This window comes from Heterodontus francisci, chromosome 46, assembly GCF_036365525.1.
Source record: "Heterodontus francisci isolate sHetFra1 chromosome 46, sHetFra1.hap1, whole genome shotgun sequence".
Taxonomy (NCBI): Eukaryota; Metazoa; Chordata; class Chondrichthyes; order Heterodontiformes; family Heterodontidae; genus Heterodontus; species Heterodontus francisci.
In genome coordinates this window covers 16,052,069-16,070,266 of record NC_090416.1, presented here as the reverse complement: position 1 = coordinate 16,070,266, position 18,198 = coordinate 16,052,069, and the positions used below count along the sequence as shown (strand labels likewise).

At 56.9% G+C, this 18,198-nt stretch overlaps 1 protein-coding gene across 1 annotated transcript in view; it reads left to right on the top strand.

The window, feature by feature from the left end:
* The window catches only part of ntrk1 (neurotrophic tyrosine kinase, receptor, type 1), a 70,668-nt gene that overhangs the window by 41,774 nt on the left and 10,696 nt on the right, over positions 1 to 18,198 (top strand). The window contains exons 11-14 of the mRNA XM_068022722.1: positions 1,565 to 1,692; positions 1,724 to 1,754; positions 3,841 to 3,971; positions 17,769 to 17,941. Coding sequence (XP_067878823.1) covers positions 1,565 to 1,692; positions 1,724 to 1,754; positions 3,841 to 3,971; positions 17,769 to 17,941 — 463 coding nt within the window. The remainder of the gene's footprint in view (positions 1 to 1,564; positions 1,693 to 1,723; positions 1,755 to 3,840; positions 3,972 to 17,768; positions 17,942 to 18,198) is intronic.

The following is an 18,198-nucleotide window of genomic DNA, read 5'->3' as shown; positions in this document are numbered from 1 at the left end:
TGTACCCTCCCCAGATACTCCCATGTACCCTCCCCAGATACCCCTCCGTACCCTCCCCAGATACCCCTCTTAACCCAACCCAGATACCCCTCCGTACCCTCCCCAGATACCCCTCCGTACCCAACCCAGATACCCCTCCGTACCCTCCCCAGATACCCCTCCTTACCCAACCCAGATACCCCTCTTTACCCAACCCAGATACCCCTCCGTACCCACCCCAGATACCCCTCCGTACCCACCCCAGATACCCCTCCGTACCCAACCCAGATACCCCTCCGTACCCTCCCCAGTTACTCCTTTTTACCCAACCCAGGGGTATCTGGGGAGGGTACGGAGGGGTATCTGGGGAGGGTACGAAGGGGTATCTGGGCCCGGGGAGGGTACAGAGGGGTATCTGGGGTGGGTACATGGGGTATCTGGGGTGGGTATAGAGGAGTATGTGGGGTGGTACAGCAGAGTATGTGGGGAGGGTACGGAGGGGTATCTGGGCCCGGGGAGGGTACAGAGGGGTATCTGGGGTGGGTACATGGGGTATCTGGGGTGGGTATAGAGGAGTATGTGGGGTGGTACAGCGGAGTATCTGGGGAGGGTACGGAGGGGTATCTGGGTTGGGTACGGAGGGGTATCTGGGGAGGGTACGGAGGGGTATCTGGGGAGGGTACGGAGGGGTATCTGGGGAGGGTACGGAGGGGTATCTGGGTTGGGTAAAAAGGGGTATCTGGGGAGGGTACGGAGGGGTATCTGGGTTGGGTACGGAGGGGTATCTGTGTTGGGTACGGAGGGGTATCTGGGGAGGGTACGGAGGGGTATCTGGGCCCGGGGAGGGTACAGAGGGGTATCTGGGGTGGGTACATGGGGTATCTGGGGTGGGTATAGAGGAGTATGTGGGGTGGTACAGCGGAGTATCTGGGGAGGGTACGGAGGGGTATCTGGGTTGGGTAAAAAGGGGTATCTGGGGAGGGTACGGAGGGGTATCTGGGTTGGGTACGGAGGGGTATCTGGGTTGGGTACGGAGGGGTATCTGGGGAGGGTACGGAGGGGTATCTGGGGAGGGTACATGGGGGTATCTGGGCCCGGGAAGGGTACAGAGGGGTATCTGGGGAGGGTACAGAGGGGTATCTGGGGTGGGTACATGGGGTATCTGGAGTGGGTATAGAGGAGTATGTGGGGTGGTACAGTGGAGTATCTGGGGTGGGTACGGAGGGGTATCTGGGGAGGGTACGGAGGGGTATCTGGGGTGGGTACATGGGGTATCTGGAGTGGGTATAGAGGAGTATGTGGGGTGGTACAGTGGAGTATCTGGGGAGGGTACGAAGGGGTATCTGGGGTGGGTACGGAGGGGTATCTGGGTTGGGTAAAGAGGGGTATCTGGGGTGGGTACGGAGGGGTATCTGGGGAGGGTACGGAGGGGTATCTGGGGTGGGTACGGAGGGGTATCTGGGGAGGGTACGGAGGGGTATCTGGGGTGGGGGATGAATTGGAGCGAGCTGACTTGGGAGCAGGGAGGGTCTCCACCCTGGAACAAACAGACCCACCCATTTTGTTTTCTGTCCTGGTGTTGAAGGAGACACCAAGATGCTGGCCCAGGAGGAGGAAAATGGCGTCTCGTTGCACTTCATGAACATGGGTGTGAGCCCCAGCTCCATGGTAACTGGAAACCCGGAGGAAGCAAAGAGCCACACCATTGAGAACCCACAGTACTTCTGGGAGACCAATCTGGGAGACCAACAGCTTCCTGAAGGACAAGAACACCTGTGAGATACCCTTCTCCCTATCGAGATAGACACCGGAAAGAGGACCATCCTCCTGTCCCTGTGGGGAGTAACGTGACCCACACTAATGAGGGAGGTGGTAGTTTACACCCTCCCCCAGTCTGTTACTCGGGTCAGCTAACCTCAGTCTGAGTGGGGCTAGTGGTAACTATAATGTTCCGCAGAGCCCCAGGGTTAGGGAGGGAGGGTGGGCGTCTGGGGTATAATGCAGGCACTGCTCCTCCTGATCACTGTCCAGTGATGGGAGGGTGCAGTGGGATTTCCGTGTGACTGTTCCCCCTTTCTGAAGGTGTCAGCTGAGGCTCAGTGGGTCACTTTCTCTCTCTCTCTCGCCTCTGAGTCAAGAGGTCGTGGGTTTGAGTCCCCCTCCAGGGACTTGAGCACAAAATCCAGGCCGACACCGCCAGTGCAGTACTGCGGGAGTGCTGCACTGTCGGAGCATCAGTACTGAGGGAGTGCTGCACTGTCGGAGGGTCAGTACTGAGGGAGTGCTGCACTGTCAGAGGGTCAGTACTGAGGGAGTGCCGCACTGTCGGAGGGTCAGTACTGAGGGAACGCCGCACTGTCGGAGCATCAGTTCTGAGGGAGAGCCACACTGACGGAGGGTCAGTACTGTGGGAGTGCCGCACTGACGGAGGGTCAGTACTGAGGGAGCGCCGCACTGACAGAGGGTCAGTACTGAGGGAGCGCCACACTGACAGGGGGTCAGTACTGAGGGAGCGCCGCACTGTCGAAGGGTCAGTACTGAGGGAGTGCTACACTGTCGGAGGGTCAGTACTGAGGGAGAGCTGCACTGTCGGAGGGCCAGTACTGAGGGAGTGCCGCACTGTCGGAGGGTCAGTACTGAGGGAGTGCTGCACTGTCAGAGGGTCAGTACTGAGGGAGCGCTGCACTGTCGGAGGGTCAGTACTGAGGGAGTGCTACACTGACAGAGGGTCAGTACTGAGGGGGCGCCGCACTGTCGAAGGGTCAGTACTGAGGGAGTGCTACACTGTCGGAGGGTCAGTACTGAGGGAGAGCTGCACTGTCGGAGGGCCAGTACTGAGGGAGTGCCGCACTGTCGGAGGGTCAGTACTGAGGGAGTGCTGCACTGTCAGAGGGTCAGTACTGAGGGAGTGCTGCACTGTCAGAGGGTCAGTACTGAGGGAGTGCTGCACTGTCGGAGGGTCAGTACTGAGGGAGCGCTGCACTGTCGGAGGGTGAGTACTGAGGGTGTGCCGCACTGTCGGAGGGCCAGTACTGAGGGTGTGCCGCACTGTCGGAGGGTCAGTACTGAGGGAGCGCTGCACTGTCGGAGGGTCAGTACTGAGGGAGAGCTGCACTGTCGGACGGCCAGTACTGAGGGAGTGCCGCACTGTCGGAGGGTCAGTACTGAGGGAGTGCCGCACTGTCGGAGGGTCAGTACTGAGGGAGCGCTGCACTGTCGGAGGGTCAGTACTGAGGGAGTGCTGCACTGTCGGAGGGTCAGTACTGAGGGAGAGCTGCACTGTCGGAGGGCCAGTACTGAGGGAGTGCCGCACTGTCGGAGGGTCAGTACTGAGGGAGCGCTGCACTGTCGGAGGGTCAGTACTGAGGGAGCGCTGCACTGTCAGAGGGTCAGTACTGAGGGAGTGCCACACTGTCGGAGGGTCAGTACTAAGGGAGTGCTGCACTGTCGGAGGGTCAGTACTGAGGGAGTGCTGCACTGTCAGAGGGTCAGTACTGAGGGAGTGCTGCACTGTCAGAGGGTCAGTACTGGTGTTGAAACGAGGCTCTGTCTGCCCTGTCAGGTGGATGTGAAAGATCCCAGAGCCACAATTGGATGAAGAACAGGGGGTAGTTCTCCCTGGTGTCCTGGGGCCAATATCACTAAGAACAGATGATCTGGGTCATTACCATGGCTATCTGTGGGATCTTGCTGTGCGTAAATTGGCTGCCGTCTTTCCTAAGTTACAACACTGACTACACTTCAAAATGTAGTTCATTGGGAACCAAAGCATGACTGCACATAGTACAGCAGTTTTGATATGTACAGTGTCTGATGTTGCTTCAGGAGAGCTCTTGCCTGATAAATGTCCTCCTGTTCTAGGTGTGCAGCACATCAAGAGGAGAGACATTGTGCTGAAGTGGGAACTTGGCGAAGGAGCCTTTGGGAAAGTATTCCTCGCTGACTGTGACAACCTGAGCCCCGAGCACGGCCGAATGCTGGTGGCAGTCAAGGTAGGAAACAATCCACTTACAGCCCTCACCTTCTCCTGCAACTTCCCCTCCCTTCCTCTCTCCTCCCCTCCTTCCCCTCCCTCTCCCTTCCGCCTCCCCTCTGTCCCCCCTCCCCTCCCTCCCTTCCTCTCTGCTTACCTCCCTTCCCTCCTTTCCCTCCCCTCCCTCCTTTCCCTCCCCTCCCTCCTTTCTCTCCCCTCCCTCCCATTCTCTCCCCTCCCTCTCCTCCCTCCCTCCCTCCCTTCTTCCCCTCCCCTTCCCTCCCCTCCCCTCCCTCCCCTCCCCTCCCCTCCCATCCTCTCCCTTCCCCCTCCCCTCCCTCCTTCTTCCCCTTCCCTCCCATCCTCCCCCCTCCCTCCCTCCTTCCTTCCCCCCTCCCTCCCATCCCCTCCCCTCCCCTTCCCTCCTCTAGGCTCCAATTCCTCGTCAGTGTATGGGAGGGAGAAACATCGAGGGAGAGAAACGACTGAGACAGAGGCAGAGAGACTGGCAGAGATTGACAGATGGAGAGAGGGAGATGGAGAGAGGGAGACAGAGAGAGTGAGAAAGAGAGCGATGGAGAAACAGAGGCATAAAGAGAGAGATAAGGAGACAGAGGGAGACAGTGAGAGACACAGAGGGAGGCAGAGAGGGACAGAGACAGTGGGAGACAGAGAGGGAGACAGAGAGGGACAGAGACAGTGTGAGACAAAGAGGGAGACAGAGAGGGACAGAGACAGTGTGAGACACAGAGGGAGACAGCGAGGGACAGAGACAGTGTGAGACACAGAGGGAGACAGAGAGGGACAGAAGGAGGCAGCGAGGGAGACAGAGAGGGACAGAGACAGTGTGAGACAAAGAGGGAGACAGAGACAGTGGGAGACAAAGAGGGAGACAGAGACAGTGGAGACACAGAGAGGGACAGAGAGGGACAGAGACAGAAAGGGAGACAGAGACAGTGGGAGACAGAGAGGGAGACAGAGAGGGACAGAGACAGTGAGAGACACAGAGGGAGACAGAGACAGTGGGAGACACAGAGAGGGACAGAGAGGGACAGAGACAGAAAGGGAGACAGAGACAGTGGGAGACAGAGAGGGAGACAGAGAGGGACAGAGACAGTGTGAGACAAAGAGGGAGACAGAGACAGTGGGAGACACAGAGAGGGACAGAGAGGGACAGAGACAGAAAGGGAGACAGAGACAGTGGGAGACAGAGAGGGAGACAGAGAGGGACAGAGACAGTGTGAGACAAAGAGGGAGACAGCGAGGGACAGAGACAGTGGGAGGCAGCGAGGGAGACAGAGACAGTGTGAGACACAGAGGGAGACAGAAGGAGGCAGAGAGGGAGACAGAGAGGGACAGAGACAGAAAGGGAGACAGAGACAGTGGGAGACAGAGAGGGGCAGAGAGGGACAGAGACAGTGTGAGACAAAGAGGGAGACAGCGAGGGACAGAGACAGTGGGAGGCAGCGAGGGAGACAGAGAGGGACAGAGACAGTGTGAGACACAGAGGGAGACAGCGAGGGACAGAGACAGTGGGAGACACAGAGGGAGACAGAGAGGGACAGAGACAGTGTGAGACAAAGAGGGAGACAGCGAGGGACAGAGACAGTGGGAGGCAGCGAGGGAGACAGAGAGGGACAGAGACAGTGTGAGACAAAGAGGGAGACAGAGACAGTGGGAGACAAAGAGGGAGACAGAGACAGTGGGAGACAAAGAGGGAGACAGCGAGGGACAGAGACAGTGTGAGACACAGAGGGAGACAGCGAGGGACAGAGACAGTGGGAGGCAGCGAGGGAGACAGAGACAGTGTGAGACACAGAGAGGGACAGAAGGAGGCAGAGAGGGAGACAGAGAGGGACAGAGACAGAAAGGGAGACAGAGACAGTGGGAGACAGAGAGGGAGACAGAGACAGTGGGAGACACAGAGAGGGACAGAGAGGGACAGAGACAGAAAGGGAGACAGAGACAGTGGGAGACAGAGAGGGAGACAGAGAGGGACAGAGACAGTGAGAGACACAGAGGGAGGCAGAGAGGGACAGAGACAGTGTGAGACAAAGAGGGAGACAGCGAGGGACAGAGACAGTGGGAGGCAGCGAGGGAGACAGAGACAGTGTGAGACACAGAGGGAGACAGAGAGGGACAGAGACAGTGTGAGACACAGAGGGAGACAGCGAGGGACAGAGACAGTGTGAGACACAGAGGGAGACAGCGAGGGACAGAGACAGTGTGAGACACAGAGGGAGACAGAGAGGGACAGAGACAGTGTGAGACACAGAGGGAGACAGAGAGGGACAGAGACAGTGTGAGACACAGAGGGAGACAGCGAGGGACAGAGACAGTGGGAGGCAGCGAGGGAGACAGAGAGGGACAGAGACAGTGTGAGACACAGAGGGAGACAGCGAGGGACAGAGACAGTGTGAGACACAGAGGGAGACAGCGAGGGACAGAGACAGTGGGAGGCAGCGAGGGAGACAGAGACAGTGTGAGACACAGAGGGAGACAGAGAGGGACAGAAGGAGGCAGAGAGGGAGACAGAGACAGAAAGGGAGACAGAGACAGTGGGAGACAGAGAGGGGCAGAGAGGGACAGAGACAGTGTGAGACAAAGAGGGAGACAGCGAGGGACAGAGACAGTGGGAGGCAGCGAGGGAGACAGAGAGGGACAGAGACAGTGTGAGACACAGAGGGAGACAGCGAGGGACAGAGACAGTGTGAGACACAGAGGGAGACAGCGAGGGACAGAGACAGTGGGAGGCAGCGAGGGAGACAGAGAGGGACAGAGACAGTGTGAGACACAGAGAGGGACAGAGAGGGACAGAGACAGAAAGGGAGACAGAGACAGTGGGAGACAGAGAGGGAGACAGAGAGGGACAGAGACAGTGAGAGACACAGAGGGAGGCAGAGAGGGACAGAAGGAGGCAGAGAGGGACAGAGACAGTGTGAGACAAAGAGGGAGACAGCGAGGGACAGAGACAGTGGGAGGCAGCGAGGGAGACAGAGACAGTGTGAGACACAGAGGGAGACAGAGAGGAACAGAGACAGTGAGAGACACAGAGGGAGACAGAGAGGGACAGAGACAGTGTGAGACAGAGAGGGAGACAGAGACAGTGGGAGACACAGAGGGAGACAGCGAGGGACAGAGACAGTGTGAGACACAGAGGGAGACAGAGACAGTGAGAGACACAGAGGGAGACAGAGAGGGACAGAGACAGTGTGAGACACAGAGGGAGGCAGAGAGGGACAGAGACAGTGGGAGACAGAGAGGGAGACAGAGAGGGACAGAGACAGTGAGAGACACAGAGGGAGACAGAGAGGGACAGAAGGAGGCAGCGAGGGAGACAGAGAGGGACAGAGACAGTGTGAGACAAAGAGGGAGACAGAGACAGTGGGAGACACAGAGAGGGACAGAGAGGGACAGAGACAGAAAGGGAGACAGAGACAGTGGGAGACAGAGAGGGAGACAGAGAGGGACAGAGACAGTGAGAGACACAGAGGGAGACAGAGACAGTGGGAGACACAGAGAGGGACAGAGAGGGACAGAGACAGAAAGGGAGACAGAGACAGTGGGAGACAGAGAGGGAGACAGAGAGGGACAGAGACAGTGGGAGGCAGCGAGGGAGACAGAGACAGTGTGAGACACAGAGGGAGACAGAAGGAGGCAGAGAGGGAGACAGAGAGGGACAGAGACAGAAAGGGAGACAGAGACAGTGGGAGACAGAGAGGGGCAGAGAGGGACAGAGACAGTGTGAGACAAAGAGGGAGACAGCGAGGGACAGAGACAGTGGGAGGCAGCGAGGGAGACAGAGAGGGACAGAGACAGTGTGAGACAAAGAGGGAGACAGCGAGGGACAGAGACAGTGTGAGACACAGAGGGAGACAGCGAGGGACAGAGACAGTGGGAGGCAGCGAGGGAGACAGAGACAGTGTGAGACACAGAGGGAGACAGAGAGGGACAGAGACAGAAAGGGAGACAGAGACAGTGGGAGACAGAGAGGGGCAGAGAGGGACAGAGACAGTGTGAGACACAGAGGGAGACAGAGACAGTGGGAGACACAGAGGGAGACAGAGACAGTGGGAGACACAGAGAGGGACAGAGAGGGACAGAGACAGAAAGGGAGACAGAGACAGTGGGAGACAGAGAGGGAGACAGAGAGGGACAGAGACAGAAAGGGAGACAGAGACAGTGGGAGACAGAGAGGGACAGAGAGGGACAGAGACAGAAAGGGAGACAGAGACAGTGGGAGACAGAGAGGGAGACAGAGAGGGACAGAGACAGTGAGAGACACAGAGGGAGGCAGAGAGGGACAGAAGGAGGCAGAGAGGGACAGAGACAGTGTGAGACAAAGAGGGAGACAGCGAGGGACAGAGACAGTGGGAGGCAGCGAGGGAGACAGAGACAGTGTGAGACACAGAGGGAGACAGAGAGGGACAGAGACAGTGTGAGACAGAGAGGAACAGAGACAGTGAGAGACACAGAGGGAGACAGAGAGGGACAGAGACAGTGTGAGACAGAGAGGGAGACAGAGACAGTGGGAGACACAGAGGGAGACAGCGAGGGACAGAGACAGTGTGAGACACAGAGGGAGACAGCGAGGGACAGAGACAGTGTGAGACAGAGAGGGAGACAGAGACAGTGGGAGACACAGAGGGAGACAGCGAGGGACAGAGACAGTGAGAGACACAGAGGGAGACAGAGAGGGACAGAGACACAGAGGGAGACAGAGACAGTGGGAGACAGAGAGGGAGACAGAGAGGGACAGAGATAGTGAGAGACACAGAGGGAGACAGAGACAGTGAGAGACACAGAGGGAGACAGAGAGGGACAGAGACAGTGTGAGACACAGAGGGAGACAGCGAGGGACAGAGACAGTGTGAGACAGAGAGGGAGACAGAGACAGTGGGAGACACAGAGGGAGACAGAGAGGGACAGAGACAGTGTGAGACACAGAGGGAGACAGCGAGGGACAGAGACAGTGAGAGACACAGAGGGAGACAGAGACAGTGTGAGACACAGAGGGAGACAGAGAGGGACAGAGACAGTGTGAGACACAGAGGGAGACAGAGAGGGACAGAGACAGTGTGAGACAAAGAGGGAGACAGCGAGGGACAGAGACAGTGTGAGACACAGAGGGAGACAGAGACAGTGGGAGACACAGAGAGGGACAGAGAGGGACAGAGACAGAAAGGGAGACAGAGACAGTGGGAGACAGAGAGGGAGACAGAGAGGGACAGAGACAGTGTGAGACACAGAGGGAGACAGAGAGGGACAGAGACAGTGAGAGACACAGAGGGAGACAGAGACAGTGGGAGACACAGAGGGAGACAGAGAGGGACAGAGACAGTGAGAGACACAGAGGGAGACAGAGAGGGACAGAGACAGTGAGAGACACAGAGGGAGACAGAGAGGGACAGAGACACAGAGGGAGACAGAGACAGTGGGAGACAGAGAGGGAGACAGAGAGGGACAGAGATAGTGAGAGACACAGAGGGAGACAGAGACAGTGAGAGACACAGAGGGAGACAGAGAGGGACAGAGACAGTGTGAGACACAGAGGGAGACAGAGAGGGACAGAGACAGTGTGAGACAAAGAGGGAGACAGCGAGGGACAGAGACAGTGTGAGACACAGAGGGAGACAGAGACAGTGGGAGACAGAGAGGGAGACAGAGAGGGACAGAGACAGTGTGAGACACAGAGGGAGACAGAGAGGGACAGAGACAGTGAGAGACACAGAGGGAGACAGAGACAGTGGGAGACACAGAGGGAGACAGAGAGGGACAGAGACAGTGAGAGACACAGAGGGAGACAGAGAGGGACAGAGACAGTGAGAGACACAGAGGGAGACAGAGACAGTGGGAGACACAGAGGGAGACAGAGAGGGACAGAGACAGTGAGAGACACAGAGGGAGACAGAGAGGGACAGAGACAGTGAGAGACACAGAGGGAGACAGAGACAGTGGGAGACACAGAGAGGGACAGAGAGGGACAGAGACAGAAAGGGAGACAGAGAGGGAGACAGAGAGGGACAGAGACAGTGTGAGACACAGAGGGAGACAGAGAGGGACAGAGACAGTGTGAGACAGAGAGGAACAGAGACAGTGAGAGACACAGAGGGAGACAGAGACAGTGGGAGACACAGAGGGAGACAGAGAGGGACAGAGACAGTGTGAGACACAGAGGGAGACAGAGACAGTGAGAGACACAGAGGGAGACAGAGACAGTGAGAGACACAGAGGGAGACAGAGACAGTGAGAGACACAGAGGGAGACAGAGACAGTGAGAGACACAGAGGGAGACAGAGACAGTGGGAGACACAGAGGGAGACAGAGAGGGACAGAGACAGTGTGAGACAGAGAGGGAGACAGAGACAGTGGGAGACACAGAGGGAGACAGAGAGGGACAGAGACAGTGTGAGACAGAGAGGAACAGAGACAGTGAGAGACACAGAGGGAGACAGAGAGGGACAGAGACAGTGTGAGACAGAGAGGAACAGAGACAGTGAGAGACACAGAGGGAGACAGAGAGGGACAGAGACAGTGTGAGACACAGAGGGAGACAGAGAGGGACAGAGACAGTGTGAGACAGAGAGGAACAGAGACAGTGTGAGACAGAGAGGGACAGAGACAGTGTGAGACACAGAGGGAGACAGAGAGGGACAGAGACAGTGTGAGACAGAGAGGAACAGAGACAGTGTGAGACAGAGAGGGACAGAGACAGTGAGAGACACAGAGGGAGACAGAGAGGGACAGAGACAGTGAGAGACACAGAGGGAGACAGAGACAGTGGGAGACACAGAGGGAGACAGAGAGGGACAGAGACAGTGTGAGACACAGAGGGAGACAGAGAGGGACAGAGACAGTGTGAGACAGAGAGGGACAGAGACAGTGAGAGACACAGAGGGAGACAGAGACAGTGGGAGACAGAGAGGGACAGAGACAGTGTGAGACAGAGAGGGAGACAGAGAGGGACAGAGACAGTGTGAGACACAGAGGGAGACAGAGAGGGACAGAGACAGTGTGAGACAGAGAGGGACAGAGACAGTGTGAGACAGAGAGGGAGACAGAGAGGGACAGAGACAGTGGGAGACACAGAGGGAGACAGAGAGGGACAGAGACAGTGTGAGACAGAGAGGGAGACAGAGAGGGACAGCGACCGTGTGAGACACAGAGGGAGACAGAGAGGGACAGAGACAGTGGGAGACACAGAGGGAGACAGAGAGGGACAGAGACAGTGTGAGACAGAGAGGGACAGAGACAGTGTGAGACAGAGAGGGACAGAGACAGTGAGAGACACAGAGGGAGACAGAGAGGGACAGAGACAGTGAGAGACACAGAGGGAGACAGAGAGGGACAGAGACAGTGAGAGACACAGAGGGAGACAGAGAGGGACAGAGACAGTGTGAGACAGAGAGGGACAGAGACAGTGAGAGACACAGAGGGAGACAGAGAGGGACAGAGACAGTGAGAGACACAGAGGGAGACAGAGACAGTGGGAGACACAGAGGGAGACAGAGACAGTGGGAGACACAGAGGGAGACAGAGAGGGACAGAGACAGTGAGAGACACAGAGGGAGACAGAGACAGTGGGAGACACAGAGGGAGACAGAGAGGGACAGAGACAGTGTGAGACAGAGAGGGACAGAGACAGTGAGAGACACAGAGGAAGACAGAGACAGTGGGAGACACAGAGGAACAGAGACAGTGAGAGACACAGAGGGAGACAGAGAGGGACAGAGACAGTGTGAGACAGAGAGGGACAGAGACAGTGAGAGACACAGAGGGAGACAGAGACAGTGGGAGACACAGAGGGAGACAGAGAGGGACAGAGACAGTGAGAGACACAGTGTGAGACAGAGAGGGACAGAGACAGTGTGAGACAGAGAGGGACAGAGACAGTGAGAGACACAGAGGGAGACAGAGACAGTGGGAGACACAGAGGGAGACAGAGAGGGACAGAGACAGTGTGAGACAGAGAGGAACAGAGACAGTGAGAGACACAGAGGGAGACAGAGAGGGACAGAGACAGTGTGAGACACAGAGGGAGACAGAGGGAGACAGAGACAGTGAGAGACACAGAGGGAGACAGAGGGAGACAGAGACAGTGAGAGACACAGAGGGAGACAGAGAGGGACAGAGACAGTGAGAGACACAGAGGGAGACAGAGAGGGACAGAGACAGTGAGAGACACAGAGGGAGACAGAGAGGGACAGAGACAGTGTGAGACAGAGAGGGACAGAGACAGTGTGAGACAGAGAGGGACAGAGACAGTGTGAGACACAGAGGGAGACAGAGACAGTGGGAGACACAGAGGGAGACAGAGAGGGACAGAGACAGTGAGAGACACAGAGGGAGACAGAGAGGGACAGAGACAGTGTGAGACACAGAGGGAGACAGAGACAGTGAGAGACACAGAGGGAGACAGAGAGGGACAGAGACAGTGAGAGACACAGAGGAAGACAGAGACAGTGTGAGACAGAGAGGAACAGAGACAGTGAGAGACACAGAGGGAGACAGAGAGGGACAGAGACAGTGTGAGACACAGAGGGAGACAGAGACAGTGAGAGACACAGAGGGAGACAGAGAGGGACAGAGACAGTGAGAGACACAGAGGAAGACAGAGACAGTGTGAGACAGAGAGGAACAGAGACAGTGAGAGACACAGAGGGAGACAGAGAGGGACAGAGACAGTGTGAGACACAGAGGGAGACAGAGACAGTGAGAGACACAGAGGGAGACAGAGAGGAACAGAGACAGTGAGAGACACAGAGGGAGACAGAGGGAGACAGAGACAGTGAGAGACACAGAGGGAGACAGAGAGGGACAGAGACAGTGAGAGACACAGAGGGAGACAGAGAGGGACAGAGACAGTGTGAGACAGAGAGGGACAGAGACAGTGAGAGACACAGAGGGAGACAGAGACAGTGGGAGACACAGAGGGAGACAGAGAGGGACAGAGACAGTGTGAGACAGAGAGGAACAGAGACAGTGAGAGACACAGAGGGAGACAGAGAGGGACAGAGACAGTGTGAGACACAGAGGGAGACAGAGACAGTGAGAGACACAGAGGGAGACAGAGGGAGACAGAGACAGTGAGAGACACAGAGGGAGACAGAGAGGGACAGAGACAGTGAGAGACACAGAGGGAGACAGAGACAGTGGGAGACACAGAGGGAGACAGAGAGGGAGACAGAGACAGTGAGAGACACAGAGAGGGACAGAGACAGTGTGAGACACAGTGGGAGACAGAGAGGGACAGAGACAGTGTGAGACACAGAGGGAGACAGAGACAGTGAGAGACACAGAGGGAGACAGAGGGAGACAGAGACAGTGAGAGACACAGAGGGAGACAGAGAGGGACAGAGACAGTGAGAGACACAGAGGGAGACAGAGAGGGACAGAGACAGTGTGAGACACAGTGGGAGACAGAGAGGGACAGAGACAGTGAGAGACACAGAGGGAGACAGAGACAGTGAGAGACAGAGAGGGAGACAGAGACAGTGAGAGACACAGAGGGAGACAGAGACAGTGAGAGACACAGAGGGAGACAGAGACAGTGGGAGACACAGTGGGAGACAGAGAGGGACAGAGACAGTGAGAGACACAGAGGGAGACAGAGAGGGACAGAGACAGAGGGAGACAGAGAGGAACAGAGACAGTGTGAGACACAGAGGGAGACAGAGAGGGACAGAGACAGTGTGAGACACAGAGGGAGACAGAGAGGGACAGCGACCGTGTGAGACACAGAGGGAGACAGAGAGGGACAGAGACAGTGAGAGACAGAGAGGGAGACAGAGAGGGACAGAGACAGTGAGAGACACAGAGGGAGACAGAGAGGGACAGAGACAGTGAGAGACAGAGAGGGAGACAGAGAGGGACAGAGACATTGGGAGACAGAGTGGGAGGCAGAGAGGGACAGAGACAGTGAGAGACAGAGAGGGACAGAGACAGTGTGAGACAGAGAGGGAGACAGAGAGGGACAGAGACAGTGTGAGACAGAGAGGGAGACAGAGAGGGACAGAGACAGTGAGAGACAGAGAGGGAGACAGAGAGGGACAGAGACAGTGTGAGACACAGAGGGAGACAGAGAGGGACAGAGACAGTGTGAGACAGAGAGGGACAGAGACAGTGAGAGACACAGAGGGAGACAGAGACAGTGAGAGACACAGAGGGAGACAGAGAGGGACAGAGACAGTGAGAGACAGAGAGGGAGACAGAGAGGGACAGAGACAGTGAGAGACACAGAGGGAGACAGAGACAGTGGGAGACACAGAGGGAGACAGAGAGGGAGACAGAGAGGGACAGAGACAGTGTGAGACAGAGAGGGAGACAGAGAGGGACAGAGACAGTGTGAGACAGAGAGGGAGACAGAGAGGGACAGCGACCGTGTGAGACACAGGGGGAGACAGAGAGGGACAGAGACAGTGTGAGACAGAGAGGGAGACAGAGAGGGACAGAGACAGTGTGAGACAGAGAGGGAGACAGAGAGGGACAGAGACAGTGTGAGACAGAGAGGGAGACAGAGAGGGACAGAGACAGTGTGAGACAGAGAGGAACAGAGACAGTGTGAGACACAGAGGGAGACAGAGAGGGACAGAGACAGTGTGAGACAGAGAGGAACAGAGACAGTGTGAGACACAGAGGGAGACAGAGAGGGACAGAGACAGTGAGAGACACAGAGGGAGACAGAGAGGGACAGAGACAGTGTGAGACAGAGAGGGACAGAGACAGTGAGAGACACAGAGGGAGACAGAGAGGGACAGAGACAGTGTGAGACAGAGAGGGACAGAGACAGTGAGAGACACAGAGGGAGACAGAGAGGGACAGAGACAGTGTGAGACAGAGAGGGACAGAGACAGTGTGAGACACAGAGGGAGACAGAGAGGGACAGAGACAGTGTGAGACAGAGAGGGACAGAGACAGTGAGAGACACAGAGGGAGACAGAGAGGGACAGAGACAGTGTGAGACACAGAGGGAGACAGAGACAGTGAGAGACACAGAGGGAGACAGAGAGGGACAGAGACAGTGTGAGACAGAGAGGAACAGAGACAGTGTGAGACACAGAGGGAGACAGAGACAGTGAGAGACACAGAGGGAGACAGAGAGGGACAGAGACAGTGTGAGACAGAGAGGGACAGAGACAGTGAGAGACACAGAGGGAGACAGAGAGGGACAGAGACAGTGTGAGACAGAGAGGAACAGAGACAGTGTGAGACACAGAGGGAGACAGAGAGGGACAGAGACAGTGTGAGACACAGAGGGAGACAGAGACAGTGTGAGACACAGAGGGAGACAGAGAGGGACAGAGACAGTGAGAGACACAGAGGGAGACAGAGAGGGACAGAGACAGTGTGAGACAGAGAGGAACAGAGACAGTGTGAGACACAGAGGGAGACAGAGAGGGACAGAGACAGTGTGAGACAGAGAGGAACAGAGACAGTGTGAGACACAGAGGGAGACAGAGAGGGACAGAGACAGTGAGAGACACAGAGGGAGACAGAGAGGGACAGAGACAGTGTGAGACAGAGAGGAACAGAGACAGTGTGAGACACAGAGGGAGACAGAGAGGGACAGAGACAGTGTGAGACACAGAGGGAGACAGAGACAGTGTGAGACACAGAGGGAGACAGAGAGGGACAGAGACAGTGAGAGACACAGAGGGAGACAGAGAGGGACAGAGACAGTGTGAGACAGAGAGGGACAGAGACAGTGAGAGACACAGAGGGAGACAGAGAGGGACAGAGACAGTGTGAGACAGAGAGGGACAGAGACAGTGTGAGACAGAGAGGAACAGAGACAGTGTGAGACACAGAGGGAGACAGAGAGGGACAGAGACAGTGGGAGACAGAGTGGGAGGCAGAGAGGGACAGAGACAGAGTGGGAGGCAGAGAGGGACAGAGACAGTGGGAGGCAGAGAGGGACAGAGACAGTGTGAGACACAGAGGGACAGAGACAGTGGGAGACAGAGTGGGAGGCAGAGAGGGACAGAGACATTGGGAGACAGAGTGGGAGGCAGAGAGGGACAGAGACAGAGTGGGAGGCAGAGAGGGACAGAGACAGTGGGAGACAGAGTGGGAGGCAGAGAGGGACAGAGACAGTGTGAGACACAGAGGGACAGAGACAGTGGGAGACAGAGTGGGAGGCAGAGAGGGACAGAGACACAGTGGGAGGCAGAGAGGGACAGAGACAGTGTGAGACACAGAGGGAGACAGAGACAGTGGGAGACAGAGAGGGACAGAGACAGTGTGAGACACAGAGGGACAGAGACAGTGGGAGACAGAGTGGGAGGCAGAGAGGGACAGAGACAGAGTGGGAGGCAGAGAGGGACAGAGACAGTGGGAGACAGAGTGGGAGGCAGAGAGGGACAGAGACAGTGTGAGACACAGAGGGACAGAGACAGTGGGAGACAGAGAGGGAGGCAGAGAGGGACAGAGACAGTGGGAGACAGAGAGGGACAGAGACAGTGGGAGACAGAGAGGGAGGCAGAGAGGGACAGAGACAGTGGGAGACAGAGAGGGAGACAGAGAGGGACAGAGACAGAGTGGGAGGCAGAGAGGGACAGAGACAGTGGGAGACAGAGTGGGAGGCAGAGAGGGACAGAGACAGAGTGGGAGGCAGAGAGGGACAGAGACAGTGGGAGACAGAGAGGGAGGCAGAGAGGGACAGAGACAGAGTGGGAGGCAGAGAGGGACAGAGACAGTGTGAGACACAGAGGGACAGAGACAGTGGGAGACAGAGAGGGAGGCAGAGAGGGACAGAGACAGAGTGGGAGGCAGAGAGGGGCAGAGACAGTGGGAGGCAGAGAGGGAGGCAGAGAGGGACAGAGACAGTGGGAGACAGAGTGGGAGGCAGAGCGGGACAGAGACAGTGGGAGGCAGAGAGGGGCAGAGACAGTGTGAGACACAGAGGGAGACAGAGAGGGACAGAGACAGTGGGAGACAGAGTGGGAGGCAGAGCGGGACAGAGACAGTGGGAGGCAGAGCGGGACAGAGACAGTGGGAGGCAGAGAGGGAGGCAGAGAGGGACAAAGACAGTGGGAGACAAAGAGGGAGACAGAGAGGGACAGAGACAGTGTGAGACACAGAGGGACAGAGACAGTGGGAGGCAGAGAGGGAGGCAGAGAGGGACAAAGACAGTGGGAGACAAAGAGGGAGACAGAGAGGGACAGAGACAGTGTGAGACACAGAGGGACAGAGACAGTGGGAGACAGAGAGGGAGGCAGAGAGGGACAGAGACAGAGTGGGAGGCAGAGAGGGAGACAGAGAGGGACAGAGACAGTGGGAGACAGAGTGGGAGGCAGAGCGGGACAGAGACAGTGGGAGGCAGAGAGGGACAGAGACAGTGGGAGACAAAGAGGGAGACAGAGAGGGACAGAGACAGTGGGAGACAAAGAGGGAGACAGAGAGGGACAGAGACAGTGTGAGACACAGAGGGAGACAGAGAGGGACAGAGACAGTGGGAGACAGAGCGGGACAGAGACAGTGGGAGGCAGAGAGGGAGGCAGAGAGGGACAGAGACAGTGTGAGACACAGAGGGACAGAGACAGTGGGAGACAGAGAGGGAGGCAGAGAGGGACAGAGACAGAGTGGGAGGCAGAGAGGGGCAGAGACAGTGGGAGGCAGAGAGGGAGGCGGAGAGGGACAAAGACAGTGGGAGGCAGTGACGGACAGAGACAGTGTGAGACACAGTGGGAGGCAGTGAGTGAGGGATGGGTTCTATTGGGTGCTAAGATGAATCTTAGTGAGAGTTTGTGTTAAATGTGAGAGTGGGTTGTGGTTCCTGTGCCTTGTATTCAGTGGCTCTTTTTGATTGTGAACACAGACACTGAAGGAGGCGACAGACAGTACGCGTATTGACTTTCAGCGAGAGGCTGAGCTGCTCACCTTTCTGCAGCATGAACACATTGTTAAATTCTACGGTGTGTGCACGCAGGGAGAGCCCCTCATCATGGTCTTCGAGTACATGAAGCATGGAGATCTCAACCGCTTCCTGCGGTAAGCACGGCCATGGCAACCCCAAATTCCCTCCCCGCCCCCACATCGTCGTTCCCCCCCCCCCCCCCCCCCATCGTCCTAACCCCTCACCCCCCCTCATCATTCCCCACCCCCCCCCCCCGTCATCTGTACCCCCCCACTGGACTGCCAGCCCAGCCCTCAGTGTGTCCCAGGAAGACAGAATCATGGTTACATCACTTCGAGGGTCACCCAGCTCCCACAGTGATTGTACAGAGGGCGGCTCACACACTCAGGGC